At 35.6% G+C, this 18,427-nt stretch overlaps 2 protein-coding genes across 3 annotated transcripts; both read left to right on the forward strand.

Moving 5' to 3' along the window:
* Positions 1-11: 11 nt before the first annotated feature.
* On the forward strand, positions 12-12,980 carry LOC131951019 (MAGUK p55 subfamily member 2). 2 transcript variants are annotated; one of them, XM_059313276.1, is made up of 15 exons: positions 12-77; positions 4,401-4,487; positions 5,036-5,154; positions 5,562-5,714; positions 6,547-6,702; positions 7,158-7,236; positions 7,379-7,527; positions 8,185-8,316; positions 8,569-8,683; positions 8,865-8,924; positions 9,050-9,208; positions 9,554-9,756; positions 10,384-10,497; positions 10,718-10,750; positions 10,982-12,980. In XM_059313276.1, exons 2-15 carry the CDS (start codon positions 4,436-4,438, stop codon positions 11,156-11,158), a joined length of 1,701 nt encoding a protein of 566 aa, XP_059169259.1. In that variant the 5' UTR covers positions 12-77; positions 4,401-4,435; the 3' UTR covers positions 11,159-12,980. The 2 variants fall into 2 exon arrangements, with proteins under 2 accessions (XP_059169259.1, XP_059169258.1); XM_059313275.1 differs by having other exon boundaries at positions 4,407-4,487.
* A 683-nt stretch (positions 12,981-13,663) lies between these two features.
* Positions 13,664-17,845, forward strand: LOC131951021 (adenosine receptor A2a). The gene is made up of 3 exons (XM_059313277.1): positions 13,664-13,737; positions 14,482-14,610; positions 16,209-17,845. The coding sequence occupies exon 3, from the start codon at positions 16,265-16,267 to the stop codon at positions 17,711-17,713; it is 1,449 nt and encodes a 482-aa protein (XP_059169260.1). The 5' UTR covers positions 13,664-13,737; positions 14,482-14,610; positions 16,209-16,264; the 3' UTR covers positions 17,714-17,845.
* The last annotated feature ends 582 nt before the right edge of the window (positions 17,846-18,427 follow it).

Genomic DNA, 18,427 nt, shown 5'->3' on the forward strand with positions numbered 1-18,427 from the left:
CGACATTTAGTCGGATATGAATACGGAAGTGAAACAGTTGTTGTGACCACTTATGTAAAATATTTGAAAAATTACAGGTATTTTTCATATTGAGTTTGCAATTTATTTCTTGTTCAATGGTGCTAACATATTTTGAGCTTAAATTATTTAAATTACATTGAAGTATAGTATAATAAGTTCTAAATATAACTAGAACTATATCTACCATCCACCGACAAACAAATTGTGGTAATCTATCGTTTTGGGTACGTAAAATCGCCCTAATGTACGAAAACGTTACCTCATTGTCAAGGCTTAGGGGTATATTGTCATATGTTTGTGTCAAATATTATAGATAAATGAATAATAATAAACCTAAATCAATGGCTAAATATATCGATATAGGCCAGAAATTAACTTTAAACAGCAGTGTCTGAGACCAAGATTTGCTATATAAACAGCAGCCATTTGTAAAATAGAGTGGCTTCCCCCTGATCTCGCGCTAAAAGCTTATAAAAATAAAACTTAAACAAGATGGCTGCTATAGTAAATGAGCATGGTTGCATCTGTTGGAAACATCGCTAGTCTTCATTTATTACTGAAAAGTTTTAATTCAATTCTTTAAAAACAGCCTACATAAATGAAACAACGAAACATTTTTGTATTTTAAAAAATATAAATCCTCCTCAAAATGTGAAATAATTATTAAAATTTAAGGAGTCACCTGGTTTTCACATTACAAGTCGCGGGCGATTTTACGTACCCAAAACGATAGATTACCCAAATTGTTTTTTATTCATTAGGCCAGGTGCAGGTGAGCCTGGAATTTACCGAGTTGACGAGAATCCTCCATCATTATTCAATGTTGACATTAATAAAAAACGTTTTTTTTTTTGTTTTGCAATCAAAGTTTATCAAAGTGACTGTAAAAATAAAAATTTAAGCATGAAAATATTCAGAAATTTTAATTTTAGGCCATGGTAATAAATTTTTAGAATCAATGAATGTTGTTATGGAAGTGCAAATCCCCCAGAGAAGTCTTAAAATAACTTTTTTTTTGTTTAGGCCTAAGGATAATAATTTAGGATAAGGCTACATTTCTACATCCAGCTTAAGTTATTACCCAAGTTTCTCTTTTGTAAGACACACACAATGATAGGCTCTTTCAGAACTCCGTGATCAATATTCTGAAACTAAGTTAGTGTCTAATTGACAGTCAACAGTCGTGACCGTTTTTGCTAGATTTAATCTTAAAATACCCAAATTGACATGAAGATGTGTGGTCGAGTGGACATGGAGAGTGGCTAACATGCTGGAAGGTGCAGGTTCTAACTCATATCATAATAATTTTCCCAGTTACTCATGGAAGGGTAACTTGTGTTAATTTTTTTTTTCATTTGTGAAAAAAAAAAAAAAAGACCTGTCCCATAGATTTTTGGAAACTGAATTATAGCTGATGAAAAAGGACATTTCACCTGATGTTTAGGCCTATTCTATTTGAATTTTTAATAGTAATTGATAGTTGAATAGCGATATGAACAACCAACTAAACTGATGCTTAATTAGTAGGCTTATTATTTATTTAAAAATTACAAGATATTAGTCTAGCATAGATTTAGAGTGCATAATTGATCATCTATGACTTATGTACTGTGTAGCCTGTAAGAGATAAGTCTGATATGAGCCTAAAAACTAAACTTAAACCATAGGCCTAATACATTTTTTTAATAAAATATATAACACAATAAAAATAGTACTGCTTGCTTAATCTATATCTCACTCCCCAGTCACAATAAATGATTTTATTAGGGGCCTATTTCCAGTTATATTTAGCATGAAATGACAGCCGACTGTGAATAGCCGTATTGGGGCTATTCACAGTCGGCTGGGAATAGCCTTGGCCATTCTGAAAACCCCACTTTAAAAAACCCTCATATATTTATCATATGGCGGGCCTAGGCCTTAGTCTTGTAGGTCCTAATTTGAACTCAAAACTTTTTCTGATATAATTTTTAAAGTTTAGGGGCCTAGACATTTTTACTTTCTCGTATATGAAGTATAGGCCTAGAGGAAGTATTGTAATCGTGCAAAAAAATCTAAATTTAGATTTCACAAATCTTGATGTTTTACACGACTTTGAGTCGGAAAAACATAGGTTTTTTTTTTTTTTTGATAACCGGAAGTGGAGCTTATTCAACTTTTAGTTTTTCAAAAGCCTTTAACTCTAACTTTAGTACTTTTTCAGATATATAAATGGAATTTTATATATAAGTAAAAGATTTAATTTTCTGCCTTCTGTCAAAGTTTGAGTAATTTCTGTTGACAGGAATTAGTAATTTACGCTATTTCCAATTTCTCAAAAAAAGCATATGAATTTATAAAGTACTAATAACATTCCACACTATTGTTCATTTTAACAATTTAGAATTGGGCCTAGATTTTAATTTTAATAAGAAGATTCTAGGTCCAACTACCTATCGTTAGCAGCATAGCATCTCATCCTATAGCCTAGGACACAAATTCACTAGGCTATTTCTTATACCAATAGTCCTGGTTCTCTAATCCTAGAGTTTAGTTAATTAAATTAATTAGTAATTTAGTTTCACCTGATTCTCTAGATTCTGGGTAATCAATAATTTAATAATTTTACTTCATTGTGTTGGTTCTTTGTAAAGCATGAAACACAAATCGAGACATACCTGCATAATTATGAGTAAATAGTGACACACAATTTGCTAGACATGATTTTTTGGTTTCATGCTTTTTTATTGTTGCTTTTTTCCCAACTAAACAAGTAGGCAATATACTTTACATTTAGATTGATCACATGTGTTTAGTCCTGTTTTTAAAAAAAAAATCTAATTCTAGGTCTAGATTAAAAATTATTCTAGAAATAGGCTATTTCTAAATGTCCTTACTCCATTGATCATCTGCTAATTTTCTTCTTCCCGGAAGTAATACGGAAAATGTATTTGGGGGCATTGTGAGTTCATAAGAGCTAAGAGGCCTTCTACCACACATGCAAAATGAGCATTACAGTCAGAAACTGGCACAGGAGATGTAGCCTACATGTCTTTCATAGAATGCTAACATTTAATAATAAGCCTACTTTTTTGTAAAAGTATCATTAAATATGTAGGCATAACTGAAAAATATCAGTAGAAAATTTAGGACTGATACACTAGAAAATGACATTACGTTTAAATAAACATTAGAAGAGAAATAATAATAATGGCCAACATTTTAATATATATTTTATATAAAGTGTAAAAAAATTTTTAAATGTATGTTTAGCTCTTTTTTTTCCCCTTCGTTATATAGGCCTATGTCTTTTTAAAGAGGTAAGGAAAAATCAAGTGGTCCTTTGCATTATTATTGCAACTAAACAATGATACAGCTTAAAAAACTAATTAATTAAAAAAACATTTTAAACTGCAAAAAAATAAATAAAAAATAAATCCATAATAATCATGAAATTTCAGTATGCCGTATAGTATGGACTACTATGCCACATTTGCACAATCACTTTTTTACTATTTGCGACAGACGTGAAATAAGTTATCAGTTTTAAAAGACAATTATTTCAGACCACAGATACAATAGAAACAATTTGACATACAACTAATGTTATGGAACAAACTAAATTTGTTTCTCAAAGTACCACTGTATTTCATTCTTTACTGATAACTGCATAAGAGAAAGGACTGCCGGAATAAAATGTTATATATATGTATAATGTATATAAATATTTGTTTGTCTTTTGTGCATTACTGCACCATCCATCATATGACTATGAGACTTGGAAGTTGAGTACATTCCAGAAAATTTTAAAATATGTGAGTTCCGTGCAGCTATCTTAGTATCTGGGCATTTTGCACTATGATGAGCATTCAAGCTGCACAATAGACACTCACTGGTGCCAAAGCACTTCCCTGCACCTACATTAGTTCTTCACATCCTAAATAAGGGATATTATGGGCTACTACTATCCATGTCTAAACTAAACTGCAAATGGCACTGGATCCTCTGCATTCGTGTAATCTTTGCCTCGACTTTGCGAGGTCATCAAACTAAACTTTTTCATAAAACGTATCCTGTGGTGTCTGGGTTGTAGTGTGGACAAACCCACACCTCAACAAGTAAGATCCAAGAAATGTAGCACTGCCATTGTTTACATTTACTCATGTTTTAAATTGGCTATCTAGGAATAGCTGATATTGTTTACATTTACTCATGTTTTAAATTGGCTATCTAGGAATAGCTGATAGCACACATAGATGCCCAGTGGTCGTAGATTACTTGACAATGTCTGGTGGATGGATTATTTTAATTCCTCTATTTTTGGACCCCGGCAACAAACAAGCAACAATTTAGCAAGTTCTGTACTAAACTTAACCACTTGTTTTTGTTTCTGTCTGAAGCTCCAGTTGCTGTGGTGTTCAAAAGATAAAGAAAAATGCCGCAGCCAAGATACCAGCAGGACACACCGCCAAAGGTTGCAGCCCTTGGTAAGTGCAGTTTGTCTACCCATCAGTAATACACTTTTGTCATCTGTAAACACAAGCATCTTTGTTTGAGCTGTTCTGACATGTTAACATATTTTGTGCTAATATAAAGAAACTGTACCACCCTCAAACACCTATGACACAAACTTCCACTTTGCTGCACCTACTTTTGTTATTATTTGAAACAGAATGAAGTGGAAACTCCATCCAATGGAGAATAAGAATATGCATTCTCTTTTTTTCACTTCATAACTATTATATTCCTTAAAATTCTGTTCTTTACATGGGAGATTTTTTAGTCATCAATATAAGATATTCCGATATAGGGAGGACATAAAATTGGTATAGTTGTTCGATTTAAGTTAAAGATAATTTCTTAAACTCTCTTGAAATTATATATCTTTGTTATGTTTCTACTTTTAATACAAGCTTTTACTAAGGTCATAATCTTTGACCATCGTGTGGTTTTAACATTTGTATTCATTATTATCATTTAGTAGTTACTGCTGCTAAATTGACATCTTATCTTGTGAAATGAATATCTTCTTCAGAGGCTTTTGAGAACATGCAAGAACTCCTGGCGGAGTTGGAAGATTTTGGCGCTTCTCACGATGAGTTGGATTTGCTAAATGATGTTCTTGGTGAACCAGAGTATCAGGCTCTTGCTGAGGTCAGTAGTACTTTAATCTTTTGTGGGAAAATTTGACATTATGTTTAAGATATTATCTGCAACTAATTTTTCCTATTTGCAAAAGAAATTATATGTCAGTATTATAAAAGGGCTTTTTAAGTAAATTTATGTGATAAAAATGTTATTTGATGTAACTGTAACAATTTGAAACAAAGGAGTATAAGCTTGTCAATTCTTTCCCCATTGCATGTGTGGTAAAATCAGTGTTGTAAGCTGTCAGTTTTACATTGTTCATGTTATGTACTTTACCTTCAAGTGACTCATGCAATATTTGTACTGTACGCAAATATACAATATACTCACACACCAACACCTGTAATATTTTTATTGTGTGCAGATAAATGATGCAAACACCAACTGATACATGTAGTATTTTTATTGTGCAGATATACGATATACTTGGCCTCCAACTGCCCGACCCAGCAGATGACAGAGGTGAAGAGAACTTGCATGACGTTTTGGAAATTATTTCAGCCCCAGCTTCCCCCAGCAAGAATGTTACAGAGCTGAAGCAAATACTACAGAAGCCACATCTGATGGTAGGTGTAACAAAAACCACATCTGATGGTAGGTGTAACAAAAACCACATCTGATGGTAGGTGTAACAAAAACCTTAACCTATGGTAGGTATAACAAAAACCACAACGTATGGTAGGTGTAACAAAAACCACATCTGATGGTAGGTGTAACAAAAACCATAACATATGGTAGGTATAACAAAAACCACAACTTATGGTAGGTATAACAAAAACTACAACTTATGGTAGGTATAACAAAAACCTTAACCAAAGGTAGGTATAACAAAAACCATAACGTATGGTATGTATAACAAAAAACACATCTGATGGTAGGTATAACTAAAACCACAGCCTATGGTAGGTATGTGGGACGGAGTGGTCTAGCGGTAGAGAGCTGGACTGCTAACCCGTAAGTCTCGAGTTCGAATCTGGGTTCAAGTCAGTAGACCGTCCCTGAGTCCACCCAACTCTGATGGGTTCCTAACTAACATTAGGGAAAGTAAAGGCGGCTGGGCATAGTGCTGACCACACTATCTCTTCATTTGTCGAGGTCACAGAAACAAGTGAACTCTACTTCACTTGCCCCATAGACCGTTAGGTTTGAAAGGGAAACTTTACCTTACTTTATGGTAGGTATAACCATTTGAGGTATGGTATCCTATTATTTTTGTTACGGATATCTGATGCAATCTGTGTGCCACTGTTTTCATAAAGAGCTTTCAAAGCTGATTATGGTATATAATTATGATGTATCATCCTTACAATACTTGACTGTAACCTCTCTTTTGTTTATGTCTAATGCCATTACACCCACACTCTACATGCTAATGTAGTTGTTTCTTCTCCTTTACAGTCCCTGCTGACTACCCATGATTGCGTGGCCAAAAAAATGTTTGATGAAGTGTTTGCTGAAGACATGGAGTTAGCTGCTCCGCCCCCTCCTGTGTTTGATGCTGTTGGAGAACAACATAGATACGTCACCATCAGGAAAAATGGCAAGCAGCCACTGGTATGTTACTCAAATGTTGCAAATGCTTGTATGTCATTTATATTTGGTATGTCATTCACACTTTGTTTCAACAACTACTATGTATTTCACATGTTTGTATGCCATTCACATACTGTTGCAGGCAAGCAACCGCTCGTATGTCATATACAAATTGTTGCATCCATCATTATGGACAACTGGTTGATTTGTATACTATTTACAAACACATTTTGTTATAAGCCTAAAATTGAGTAACATGTTGTTGCTGTGCTGTTGCGTATACTGTGTTGTATAAATGTATCAATACACAATAGAACCCTACACATGCCAAGGTCACAGAATCAGATTCTAAACTTCATCTGTCCTTAACAAATAGGAATACACCCTTAAGAAAGTTTATCATAACTTAACAAATAGGAATAAACCGTTAAGAAAGTTTATCAATGCTTTAGTAAAAATCTTTTTTTCTTCTGTAGGGAATAACTGTCAAGTTAGATGAAGAGAATGTTCCTGTCATTGCCAGAATTTTACAGGACAGTTTGGCTGACAAACAAGGTGCAAAAGATATTTATAGCACCTATATTTGCTATAGTTTTTTTTAAAACTTTAACTGTCAATACGCTTGACTTTTAGCTTTAATTCTGTGTAAACAAAAGTCTTTAAATAAAAAACGTTTGCTTGCACTTTATGACACCAGGTCTACTCCGGGTCGGGGACATTGTTAAAGAGGTCAACGGGATCCCTGTCTTTGTCCCAGAGGACATGATGATTGTGCTGAAGGAGGCCGAGAGTTCCATCACCTTTAAGATTGTGCCCTCAGCGCTGGACCAGCAGTTCTCAGACCCTGTGAGTTCTCATTTCAATTTTCCTCCTGGTTAATCTATTTAGCCCTCAGCAGACCCCGTGAGTTCTCATTTCAATTTTTATCCTGGTTAATCTAATTAGCCCTCAGCAGATCCCGTGAGTTCTCATTTCAATTTTTCTCCTGGTTAATCTAGTTAGCCCTCAGCAGACCCCGTGAGTTCTCATTTCAATTTTTATCCTGGTTAATCTAATTAGCCCTCAGCAGACCCCGTGAGTTCTCATTTCAATTTTTATCCTGGTTAATCTAATTAGCCCTCAGCAGACCCCGTGAGTTCTCATTTCAATTTTTATCCTGGTTAATCTAATTAGCCCTCAGCAGACCCCGTGAGTTCTCATTTCAATTTTTATCCTGGTTAATCTAATTAGCCCTCAGCAGACCCCGTGAGTTCTCATTTCAATTTTTCTCCTTGTTAATCTAGTTAGCCCTCAGCAGATCCTGTGATTCCTAATATAATTTTTGTGCCAGAACTGAATAAAGCAAAAAAAAAAAAAAACAACATAGAAAAAAAAGATACCATTGTACAACCTTAATGATACAAAGCACGAATAGTGTGGATCATCAATTTTACCTTATCCCTTAAAGTAGTGGATTTTATGTTTGAGGCAGTGTTTACTGAATAATTTTTTGGTGGTTTCTAGGTCTACATGAGAGCTTGCTTTAATTATGATCCAATGACTGACAGACTGATTCCATGTAAGAAAGCTGGACTGCCATTTAGAGAGGGGGATATATTGGATGTAGTGGACAACACAGATGAAAATTGGTGGCAGGTGAGTTGATTCTTGTGTTTGTGGGGATTTGTTTTCATGTCTGTTTAGTTTTTTAAAAAATCATTTGAGTGATTGCATTACGAGACCTCATGTTGTATTTTATGAGAGATTTTGTTTTAATGTGACTGACTTCATTTAGTCCACTTTACTCCTTGTGGAGCATATATTCTCAACCATTTTAGTTTTATGTAGCAGTTTATAAGAAGGACTGATAACCACAAAGGTAATGACTAACCCAGTTTTAACATTCAGGCCAAGCTGGCAGAGATCCCCAATGCCCCTGTTGGTTTGATCCCATCCAGGACTTTACAAGAGAAGAGAAGTGCCTATGTGCAGCCAGAGCTGACTAAGACAAAGACCAGTTTATGTGAGTTAACTGAAACAAATTATTTTCACTTACACATTTTTTAGACTTCACCAATACAGCAGATAATGAAGGCTGTTTGAAATATTTTATTTTAACAATTGCAAATTGTTTTAGTACTGGCTTGTTAACTAAATCAACAAATTGTAAATGAAAAAACTAACACACTGAATTCTGTTTTTAGTGTGTGGTCTAAAAACCAAAAGAAAGAAGAGAATAGGCTACAACTCATCAGAAACTACAGGTTGGTAAATGCACTTTTCATTTTTTTGTTTTGTTCATTTACTGTAGTAGTTGTCAGTCATTGAATAAATGCTACCTGACTTAGTGTATTTAAAAAAACTCCAGTTTAAAAAATTTCATCTCCAGAGTTTGATCGTTGTGATATCAAAGTGTACGAGGAAGTTGAAAGATCCAAAACTCACAGAAGTACTTTGGTTCTGGTTGGCGCTCAGGGCGTCGGCAAGCGCTCACTGAAAGAACGTCTGATCAAAGATAACCCTAGCAAATATGGAGCTGCTATACCACGTGAGAATTTAAAATTTTTTTTTTTTTAACTACCTTGCTGTTGTCTCTGGGTTAAATTTTTTTCTTTTTTCCCGTGACAATGTTTGATTACATTTTGCAAGGAATACTTAGTATTCCATTATTTAAAAGTAAATGTGGACAGCCTTATAAATATTATCTAGGAAAAGCTGGACTATTAAGGTTACACCTGTAAAAATATCATTGTCTTTACACTGTAAGGATGCTAACATAATTTGCTCTTTGATAACTTTTTGTTTTTATCTTACTATTCTTACAATTATAGTCTACCACTGTTTTAGTGTATCTCTGTTTGCTCAAGATGAAAGTGTTTTTTTTTGTTACCAGATACATCACGTCCTAAGGGTCCTAATGAGCAGGATGGTCGTGGTTATTACTTCATTGATGGAGAGACGATGGAGGCTGAAATAAAGAAAAACATGTACATTGATCACGGAGAGTTTGGAGGCCATTTGTACGGTACTCGTCTATCTACAATCAAAGAGGTCATCAGAAGTGGGAAGATTTGTGTGCTGGACATTTCAGCCAGGGTAGGTCTGTTTTTTGGGTGGGGTGGGGGGGGGGGGGGAATTAGCCAGGATGGTGTTATCTTTGAGGGAGGGAGGGACACTTTCTAGCCAAAGTTAGGGTTTTGTGCTGAGGTATGGGACACTTTAGCCAGGGTTAGGGTGTAGGATATTTTAGCTAGGGTAGGTGTGTCTTTGTGGGATAAGGTGAATTTTAGTTAGGTAGGTGTGTCTGTGTTTATTTGTTGTATTTTTAGGGTATGTAGTTTATTGTGGTCATTGTCCATTGTTTATTTTTATTGTTGTAGGGGTTTGTAATATGTTGGGTACATCAATTTTTCAAATGTTTATTATTTGAGGGGTGTAACTAATCTGCTGAAGTGTAACTTCCATCATGGGTGGGGATAGAATGGAATGGCAGGGAATTTATAATTCTATTCCAGCAAAATCTAGTCCCTATTGAGTGTTGTCCAGTGAATTTGTTTAAAGTTTTTTGCTTATGTTTGTATCAAGCAACAGGATAACTGTAATATGATATTAAAATTTCTTAAGATGCCATTTTTTGCTTAGACTATTGTATACAAACACTGTGATTTCATGCACCAGCTATGTTTGACATCCCTCTTTAAAAAATAACACTTGTGATTTCAGTCCCTCAAGTTCATCCAGTCTCCTGATTTCAAACCTTACATCATCTTCATCGCTGCTCCCAGCATTGAGGCACTCAAAGTCATGTACAACGAAGGAAAGAAAATCAATAACAATGTAAGTCACCTTGACCTTTGCCATCCCTAACCCTGAATTTTATGGGGTTAACTTGAGAGAAAGTTTGATGGAGACATCTTGGCTGTATTCTAATGGAGGGGGGGGGGAGATTAAAAATTGAAAAATTGACTTGTCGATAGACTTAGTCACATAAAGTTTTTATAACCAATGAATCAAGAGCAAAGTTCACAACTTGTGTTTTGTTTTTAATCTATTTTAGGTGCGGGTTGACAGCAGATCAGAATTATTTTTGGTCAGTATATTTAAATCTTTTAATTATCTTTCTCTCTTTTGCTATATTAGTTAAAAATTTATTTTGTCAGCATGTTAGTTCATGAGTAGTATTCTTTACTTAAAGAACAGGACAGCATCTTTTAAAAATGTTCTGTCTAAAAAATCTTGATGACTTATGCCTATGTATTGCAGATATTTTAATTGTAAACCGTTTTATTTTGTTTACCAATGATAATTTTAAATTAATTAGGAAGAAAAATTCATTCGGACTGTGAAAGAGAGTAAAGAAATGGAGAAATTGTACAAGGGCATGTTTGATGAGGTCATCGTCAACGACGACTTTGAGAACACATATGGAACCATTTGCCACCTGATGGAGGAGATAGAGAAGCAACATAAATGGGTGCCCATCTCCTGGAATGATTAAACTCACCTGTTCTTACGTTGTACCTGACTCACAGTTTGTATGATCAACTAGTAGCATGTCTGCACCTAATGGGTAAATCTATATGTAGGCCATGCCCAGGAATTATGGGTCACGGTCAGCTTCATGTAGGTCATGGTCATGTCTTAGAATAATATGATTGATGGTCTAGGTTATGTTAGTCATTTAAGGGTGTATGGGTCATGGGGTCAAGTGAACGTATGTCATGGTCAATCTATGCCTGCTAGTTGATTATTTTAGGATTGTATGGTATGGGTTATTGTCAAGCTAATGTAGGTCATGGCTCTGTTAATGTAGGTCATATCTTAGGGTTGTATGGGTCATGCAAATGTAGGTCGTGACCTAGTTTACTAAACATGAATGTTGCAACCATTCCTCTCTAAGGCAGCAATGAGATTTTTATCTGGTCACTGTTAAAAAGTTGACAGGCTTTTTATTGTTGTCAAATAATTTGTTAATTGCACATTTGTGTAATTAATTACACAGTTATAAAGCTAGTATAAAATGATTTTTTTTTTTTATAATAGTAAAAATAAATTTTAAATCTAGCATTGTTAACTTGATGAAATCCTTTAGTTAAAAAAAAACATTATTTACGAGTAATTGTTTACAGTAGTCAACTGTACCAGTCCAATTGTTTACCCTGACTGAGAAATCTGGCCTGGCTGTTTTTACTTTAGTCTAATGTCACCTGATGTTAACCTTTAGTAAACACTGGGACTTGTGTGTAACTGTACACTCAACTACTGGGTGTTGAACACACTGGTACTACTATTTCTACACACAGGTATTTTATGTAACTGGGCCCACTGGTATTTGATGTGTAACTGTGTACACAAGTGTTGGGTGTGAAATATACAAGTGCCACTATATGTACACACAGGTATTTGGTGTACCACTATTTTAGGGGGATGGGGGGTGATCATCAGAGTTGAACTTTGTAGCCTTTCACAGAAACATTTTAAAATATTTTCTTTAAGAAAAGGACTACATTTTAAGGATACATTTTTTATTAAATTCAGAAGGGGTATGGTGTTTGGATACAATTTATTCAACTTTGTGTATGTTTGTTATGTGGTGACATTCCAATATATTTTATATTTTTTCTCACATTCCAACTACTCATTCCTGTTATGTGCTGTTCATTATCTCATTATTTTTAATTATACTTGCCTCGGTACCGCTTTCTTTGGATATTCGTCCTACCAGCACTACTTGTAGAATAGTTAGCTCCCTTATGCTGGGATGAACAAGTCATACACATTCAATGTTGTGATATTATCAACAAATTTTACACCCTTAGGTTGTGATTAAAGTTATCTTCCTTAGGTTGTGATTAAAGTTAACTCCCCTGGGTTGTGATGAAACAGTTAACTCCCCGAGGTTGTGAGCTGATGCATGCTGTGATTGATTCATGACATTAACTAGGTGAACTTTCCTTTAATAGCTACCAACCAAATAAACTTGTATTGCTCTCGCGAGCCAGTTATCTCCCATATTGTTCACATGAGCCAAGTTAACTCCCTTCCAGCTTTTGTGAAATCACACTGAAAGACTGTAAGACCTGTCAATATCAAATGAAAGCAGCTACTAAGGACTTGTATTTTTTTTAATGCAGTGTAAAAATAACCGCGTCACTGTAACATAGTGGCCTTACAATATAATTCCTCTACAACTGTACATACAAATATGTATTTGACTCGTATAAATTAGTACAACACGTCCTTATGTATGCTTGTATATTTTATCTTCTCATTTATTGCTGTCATAAACATTCCATTACAATAAACGATTGTGGTAATGATGTAATTTCTTCGTTGATACATGGTGTTTGTTGTTACATTGTGTTTGTTGTTACAAATTACGAGGCCCCCTACCCCCCCCCCCTCTCCCAGGAGTGTGACCTCATTTATGGACGACCCCTTGACAGCACTGATGGAACGGTCTGCCAACACGATATATTGCCTCAGATTGTACATGGAGCAATATATGATTGTTCTAGTGGAGTTTAGTATATCTCTACTGTAGGTAGAGCAATAGACGAGTGTTCTAGTGGAGTATAGTTTACCTCTATTGTAGGTAGAGCAATAGACGAGTGTTCTAGTGGAGTTTAGTTTACCTCTATTGTTGGTAGAGCAATAGACGAGTGTTCTAGTGGAGTTTAGTTTACCTCTATTGTAGGTAGAGCAATAGACGAGTGTTCTAGTGGTGTTTACCTCTATTGTAGGTAGAGCAATAGACGATTGTTCTAGTGGAGTTAAGTTTACCTCCCGATACAATTTAATGTGCGCTAAGGCTATGGGGTTCGTTTGCATAAGGGAGCAAATGAAGATTATGGCTATCGATTAGATTGATAGCATAATCCATGAACAATTCGGCTAGTGATAAGTTTAGAAATTTAAAATATTTTTGCGCACTTGTTGCTAAAATTAGCTTCGAATTTTTTTTCTAAATTGCACCATTTCCTGGTTTAAAAAAAAAAGATTTGTAATTTTTTTTGTTAACCTCAGAGATAAATCAATCGGAAACAAAAGAATGCAAAGTCGCTGAGATTGAATAAGGTTGTAATAAATTATTTTATGATTGCAATTGTAAAAATGAAACCTCTCTATTTAGAAATCTAACTATATTTTAAGAAGGTTCAATGTTTTTCGTCTCTGATGGGTGTAGGTTTAGGATGGCGACAATAGTAAGAGCCATGTATTGTTTACGATTAGAGAACAGCCTGGATCAGGTTTAGGCATGAGGTTAGGGTTAAGGCCAAGATGAAGATCGGGGGCTTCATTTATGTAAATAATAATAGCTAGGGTTAGGGCCAGGTACAAGACTGGAGTTAGCGTCAGGTTCTAGGATAGAGCTATAATCATAGCGAATATGAGGTTCAGGGTTTAAGTTAGAGAGCCAGGGTTAGGTGCCAGTGTCATGGCTGAGTTAGGGTTAAGCTAAATTAGTATCAGTGGTTTCACTTAACGATAAAGTTAACGATAAAGTTAGCGATAAAGTAATGGCGATGTAAAAAGTTATGAAAATATCTGGTACGATGAACATTTTTGTACATTAATACCATATGATTAAGCAATTACTTCAAGTATTGTATTCAAAACTAGATCTATACAATTTACATAACTTTATGCATTTTAAAATGCACTAATTAACTAATTATGGTTATATTTTTCACCACTAATTTGTTTTGATACACAGTTTTAATTAATTTATCATACATTTTTTGAATAGCATTTAGCTTAAAATAGTTTCAATTGTTTCAGTTTACTTATTTATCGCTGCCTAATTAAATCTCTAATTAGGGTTCATAGTGTTCAGGCGTGCGGTCTTCAACAAAGCTATAATGATGATTGTAAAAACAAAGATCCCAACAACATACCAACCACGGCTTTATAGTTTTACGCAGCTGGCTTGCTTCTAAGTTACTTAAGGTATTTTGTCCGTGTGATATTTTGTTGGTAATATACTTTAGTTATAACACATATTGTCTGAGATATTTTGCCTAAGACATTAAGTCTTTGAGAAGTCTGTCCTCAGAAGTATTGGCTTGGAAAATTTTTTAGCTGAGCTTTTCTGTCAAAGATATCTCGTCGGAGATATTTTGTCACTCAGATATTTGTTGAGTTTCAAGATGCGTTGAGTCTCAAGATGTTTAGTTACTTCTAATGATTCCGAATTTAACCAAGATAGTGTAGACTTAGATGAACTCAAGGCACTGCGACCTATCAGGTCAGAAAGGGTAACTTTATTTCCCATAATGTGAGCTGCATAAGTAGATCTGAGGCGTTCTAGTTGGTCAAGGACGTCTTCAACATTCGGTAGACACAACACTGGATTGTAATACAAGTGTAGGTTCGAATTTATATTCCCTGTTCCAAGTCGGTCATGTCAAACTGTCACATTCACGACTGCTGTCTACTGCAACTGTTGTCGACGTCAGGGTTCGGAGGTCACCGATTGTTCCAGGAGATATCAATGTTGTGTGAGGACTAACTAAAATCATGGCTTCCGCTTTTGTTTGCTTGTCCCGTGTCTTTATTTTGTTAAGGCTATGAATGTTCTGTTTGAACTTATACTACGCTCTAACTCTTCTGTATTTTGTTAAGGCTATGAATGTTCTGTTTGAGCTTATTCTACGCTCCAACTCTTCTGCATGCTATACGTTTGGCAATGGCATACCAGAAAAATTCTTAGGAAATATCTAAAATATTTTTTCATACTTCGATTCCTATTTCAGGCATTTCATACGTTGTTTAGATATACTACATAATACATGGTTTCGTTTACTATTTGCAGGCAACATATACTGGTTTAACGAAAGGACTGTATGCTGAGATAGTATTTGTATGAGACCCTTTCTTAATACCATACACATTAGTATTACGGGTATTACACATCTATTTAAATAAGTATAAAGAAAAGCGTATATCACTATAGTATGTATTTAGTAAGCTTTATATAACTTATAAGCGACCTATGGTTTTCTATTTACTCTTTAAATATTTAAAGGAAGTCATATTGCTTTCTTTTTTTTAGTGCATATACAGACGCATGTTATTAGAAAAGTTTTTTTCTTTTAATTAAGTATCATTTTTAAGTGTATTTAATAGCTTGATATTATAGTTGTTTTTATAAATACTTAAAAAAAATTATAAATCACTTCTACTTGACATTGATCATAGGGACCACGCATTGCAAACGAACTCGTTTGGTCGTTTTTTTCTCCACTTCATGGCAAGCCATTCCACATTCTTCCTTATCGGTTTCAATAGATCTCGTCCAGCAATTCATGTTGAATTTATGAACTTTCTCCACTCCTGCACACTATACTCGACCTCTCCTCTAGGGATCTACCAAAACAGAGCTAATTACTTCATTTATTTGCAAACACTGACATATGCTTGGACTGGGAGGACAAACAAACAAAAGTCGAACCAGCCAACACCTATTTCTCCACATCGGGTAAAAAAAAATTTCGGCTTGGCGTTCTTTCACCTGAGGTTAATTGTCATTATAATTTTTTTTGCAGTATAAAATAGTTCTAAAGAAGAAGAACAAGAATATTGAAGACCGCAGTTTGTGGACATGTCAGAACCTAGCGACATGTTTTTGGGACAACCCGACGATTGGGCTCAAGGCGGAAACGAAACGGTAATGGAGCCTTTTGATTATCCGCAAGTGGAATTAGCCCGAACTATTTTTATTGTTGCTGCAGTTCTCATGATCCCTGTAGCTGTTATCGGGAACCTACTGGTGTTCTTCGGCATCCTGCTGTACCCTGGGTTCTACAACAACAGCAACGTCATCTTGATGGCCATAGCTTCGTTTGACTTCTTCATGGGAATCGAGTGTCTGCCCATTACGATCATGTGTTACGTCTCACCCACTAAGTACATCATCGCTAACAATAGACACTTGTGTGTGCTGAAACTAGTCAGTCCTCTCATCGCTTACCCTGGGTCTCTGTACTGTCTAATGCTACTTTCTGTAGACCGCTATCTGGCTATAATGTTTCCTTTCAAGTATCATATCTGGATTACATTTAGAAGATGCATCTATATCACACTGGCTGCGGTTTTCTATACACTTATTACAGCATTATTACCGTTGCTTGGATGGAATAATTACAACCCACATGTCCCTGAATACCACAAGAGGTGCTATTTTTATGGAACTCTTCCAAGATTTTTACTGACGTACATGTTTATGGTTCCTAATGATATCGCCATCGCTGTTTCCATAGCAGCCAATTGTCATATCGGCATCGTCGTATTTCGACAGCTGAGATCCTTTAAAGCAGAAAGCGCTTTGTGGACGCATGAACAGAAGCGCAACTTTAACGCGAGAATGAGCACTGTCAAGATTACTCTAGCACTGATGTGTTTGTTTATTTTGTTCACGGCGCCCTACCTATCCGTTCTTCCATTTAAGATGTTTAATGTTTTCCCCGAGTACACAATAGAAGCGATAAAAGTGTACACCAATATCCCACTTTACGGAAATGCCGTTGTCAATGGGCCAGTGTATGCGTTAATACGAAGCGAATATCGCGATGTCTACCGCACAATGTTAACCAGCTACCCATGGAAATGGAAAAAGGCTTTACGAAAACTCTATCGTGAAAGAAACACTAGTTTTGTAGATTCATCACGACTGTCGGGGGGAAAATCTAAAAGCGGCATGACCAGTGTGATGGAGGAAGAAAGTGACGAAACATTACAAAAAGATCAGGCCAAAGCGACGTACTTGGATAAGTCAAGGTACGAAAACGCCTCCACCGTTTTCACAGACGTAACTTTAACCGTTGACGGGATCAAAGAGAAGGCGACGTCCAATGTCGACAAGACAAGAGCCAATGGCAGTAATGTGGACTCGGCCAGTATCACTGAGAAAATTTTGAACAGCGACAGACATTCGTTAGAAAGCCGTCTGAACAAGAAGCAAGGTTCGACCAGCAGTAGGGACATGAGACGGAGTGGGGAGAGTCAACATGCGCCTGCGGACAACACACATAGCTGCTCCACTAACATTTAGACTGATGTTTTATTTTGTATGAGCCGAATTGTATTGTATCCTTTATAAAAGTGCATTTTGTCCTCACTAAAAAAAGGCATTCGTCTTAAAGAGTCCACAGTGCCGTGTCAATTTAAACCATCTGAAAATATTGCAACCTTGTAACTTTGTTTTCACTTGGCATAAATACAGTTTTATTTTAATTTCAGAGTTGTTAAATATTTTCAATTATCTAGCTTGTGTTTACTTTCAAATCTAAAAAAAAACAACAACTCACAAAAAAGCACTAATATAATGGCACTTAACCGCACCGGGGTGTGGCCTAGCGGTAGAAAGCTAGACTGCTAACCAGCAAGTCTCGAGTTCGAATCCGGGTTCAAGTCAGTAGACCGTCCTTGAATTTACCCAACTCTGATGGGTACCTAACACACGTTAGGGAAAGTAAAGGCGGCTGGGATAGTGCTGACCATACTGTCCCTTCATATGCCGAGGTCACAGAAACAGGTGAACTCTACTTCACTTGCTCCATAGACCGTCAGGGTTTGGTGGGGGAACTTTACTAACCAAGAACAGTATTCATTTAAATAACTTCTTACATTTTGATAAATAGATCATATATTATAGAGAAATCAGATGTTAATCTTAGTTGCCTAATGCTGCGTATAATTTAATTCTCACACGGAATTGGTCTATTTCGACTGTTTTGTGACTGTCGTGTTATATTGCATTGACACC

The sequence above is a fragment of the Physella acuta genome, unplaced genomic scaffold, assembly GCF_028476545.2.
Source record: "Physella acuta isolate Inbredline_101_S28 unplaced genomic scaffold, ASM2847654v3 ptg000794l, whole genome shotgun sequence".
Classification (NCBI taxonomy): domain Eukaryota; kingdom Metazoa; phylum Mollusca; class Gastropoda; family Physidae; genus Physella; species Physella acuta.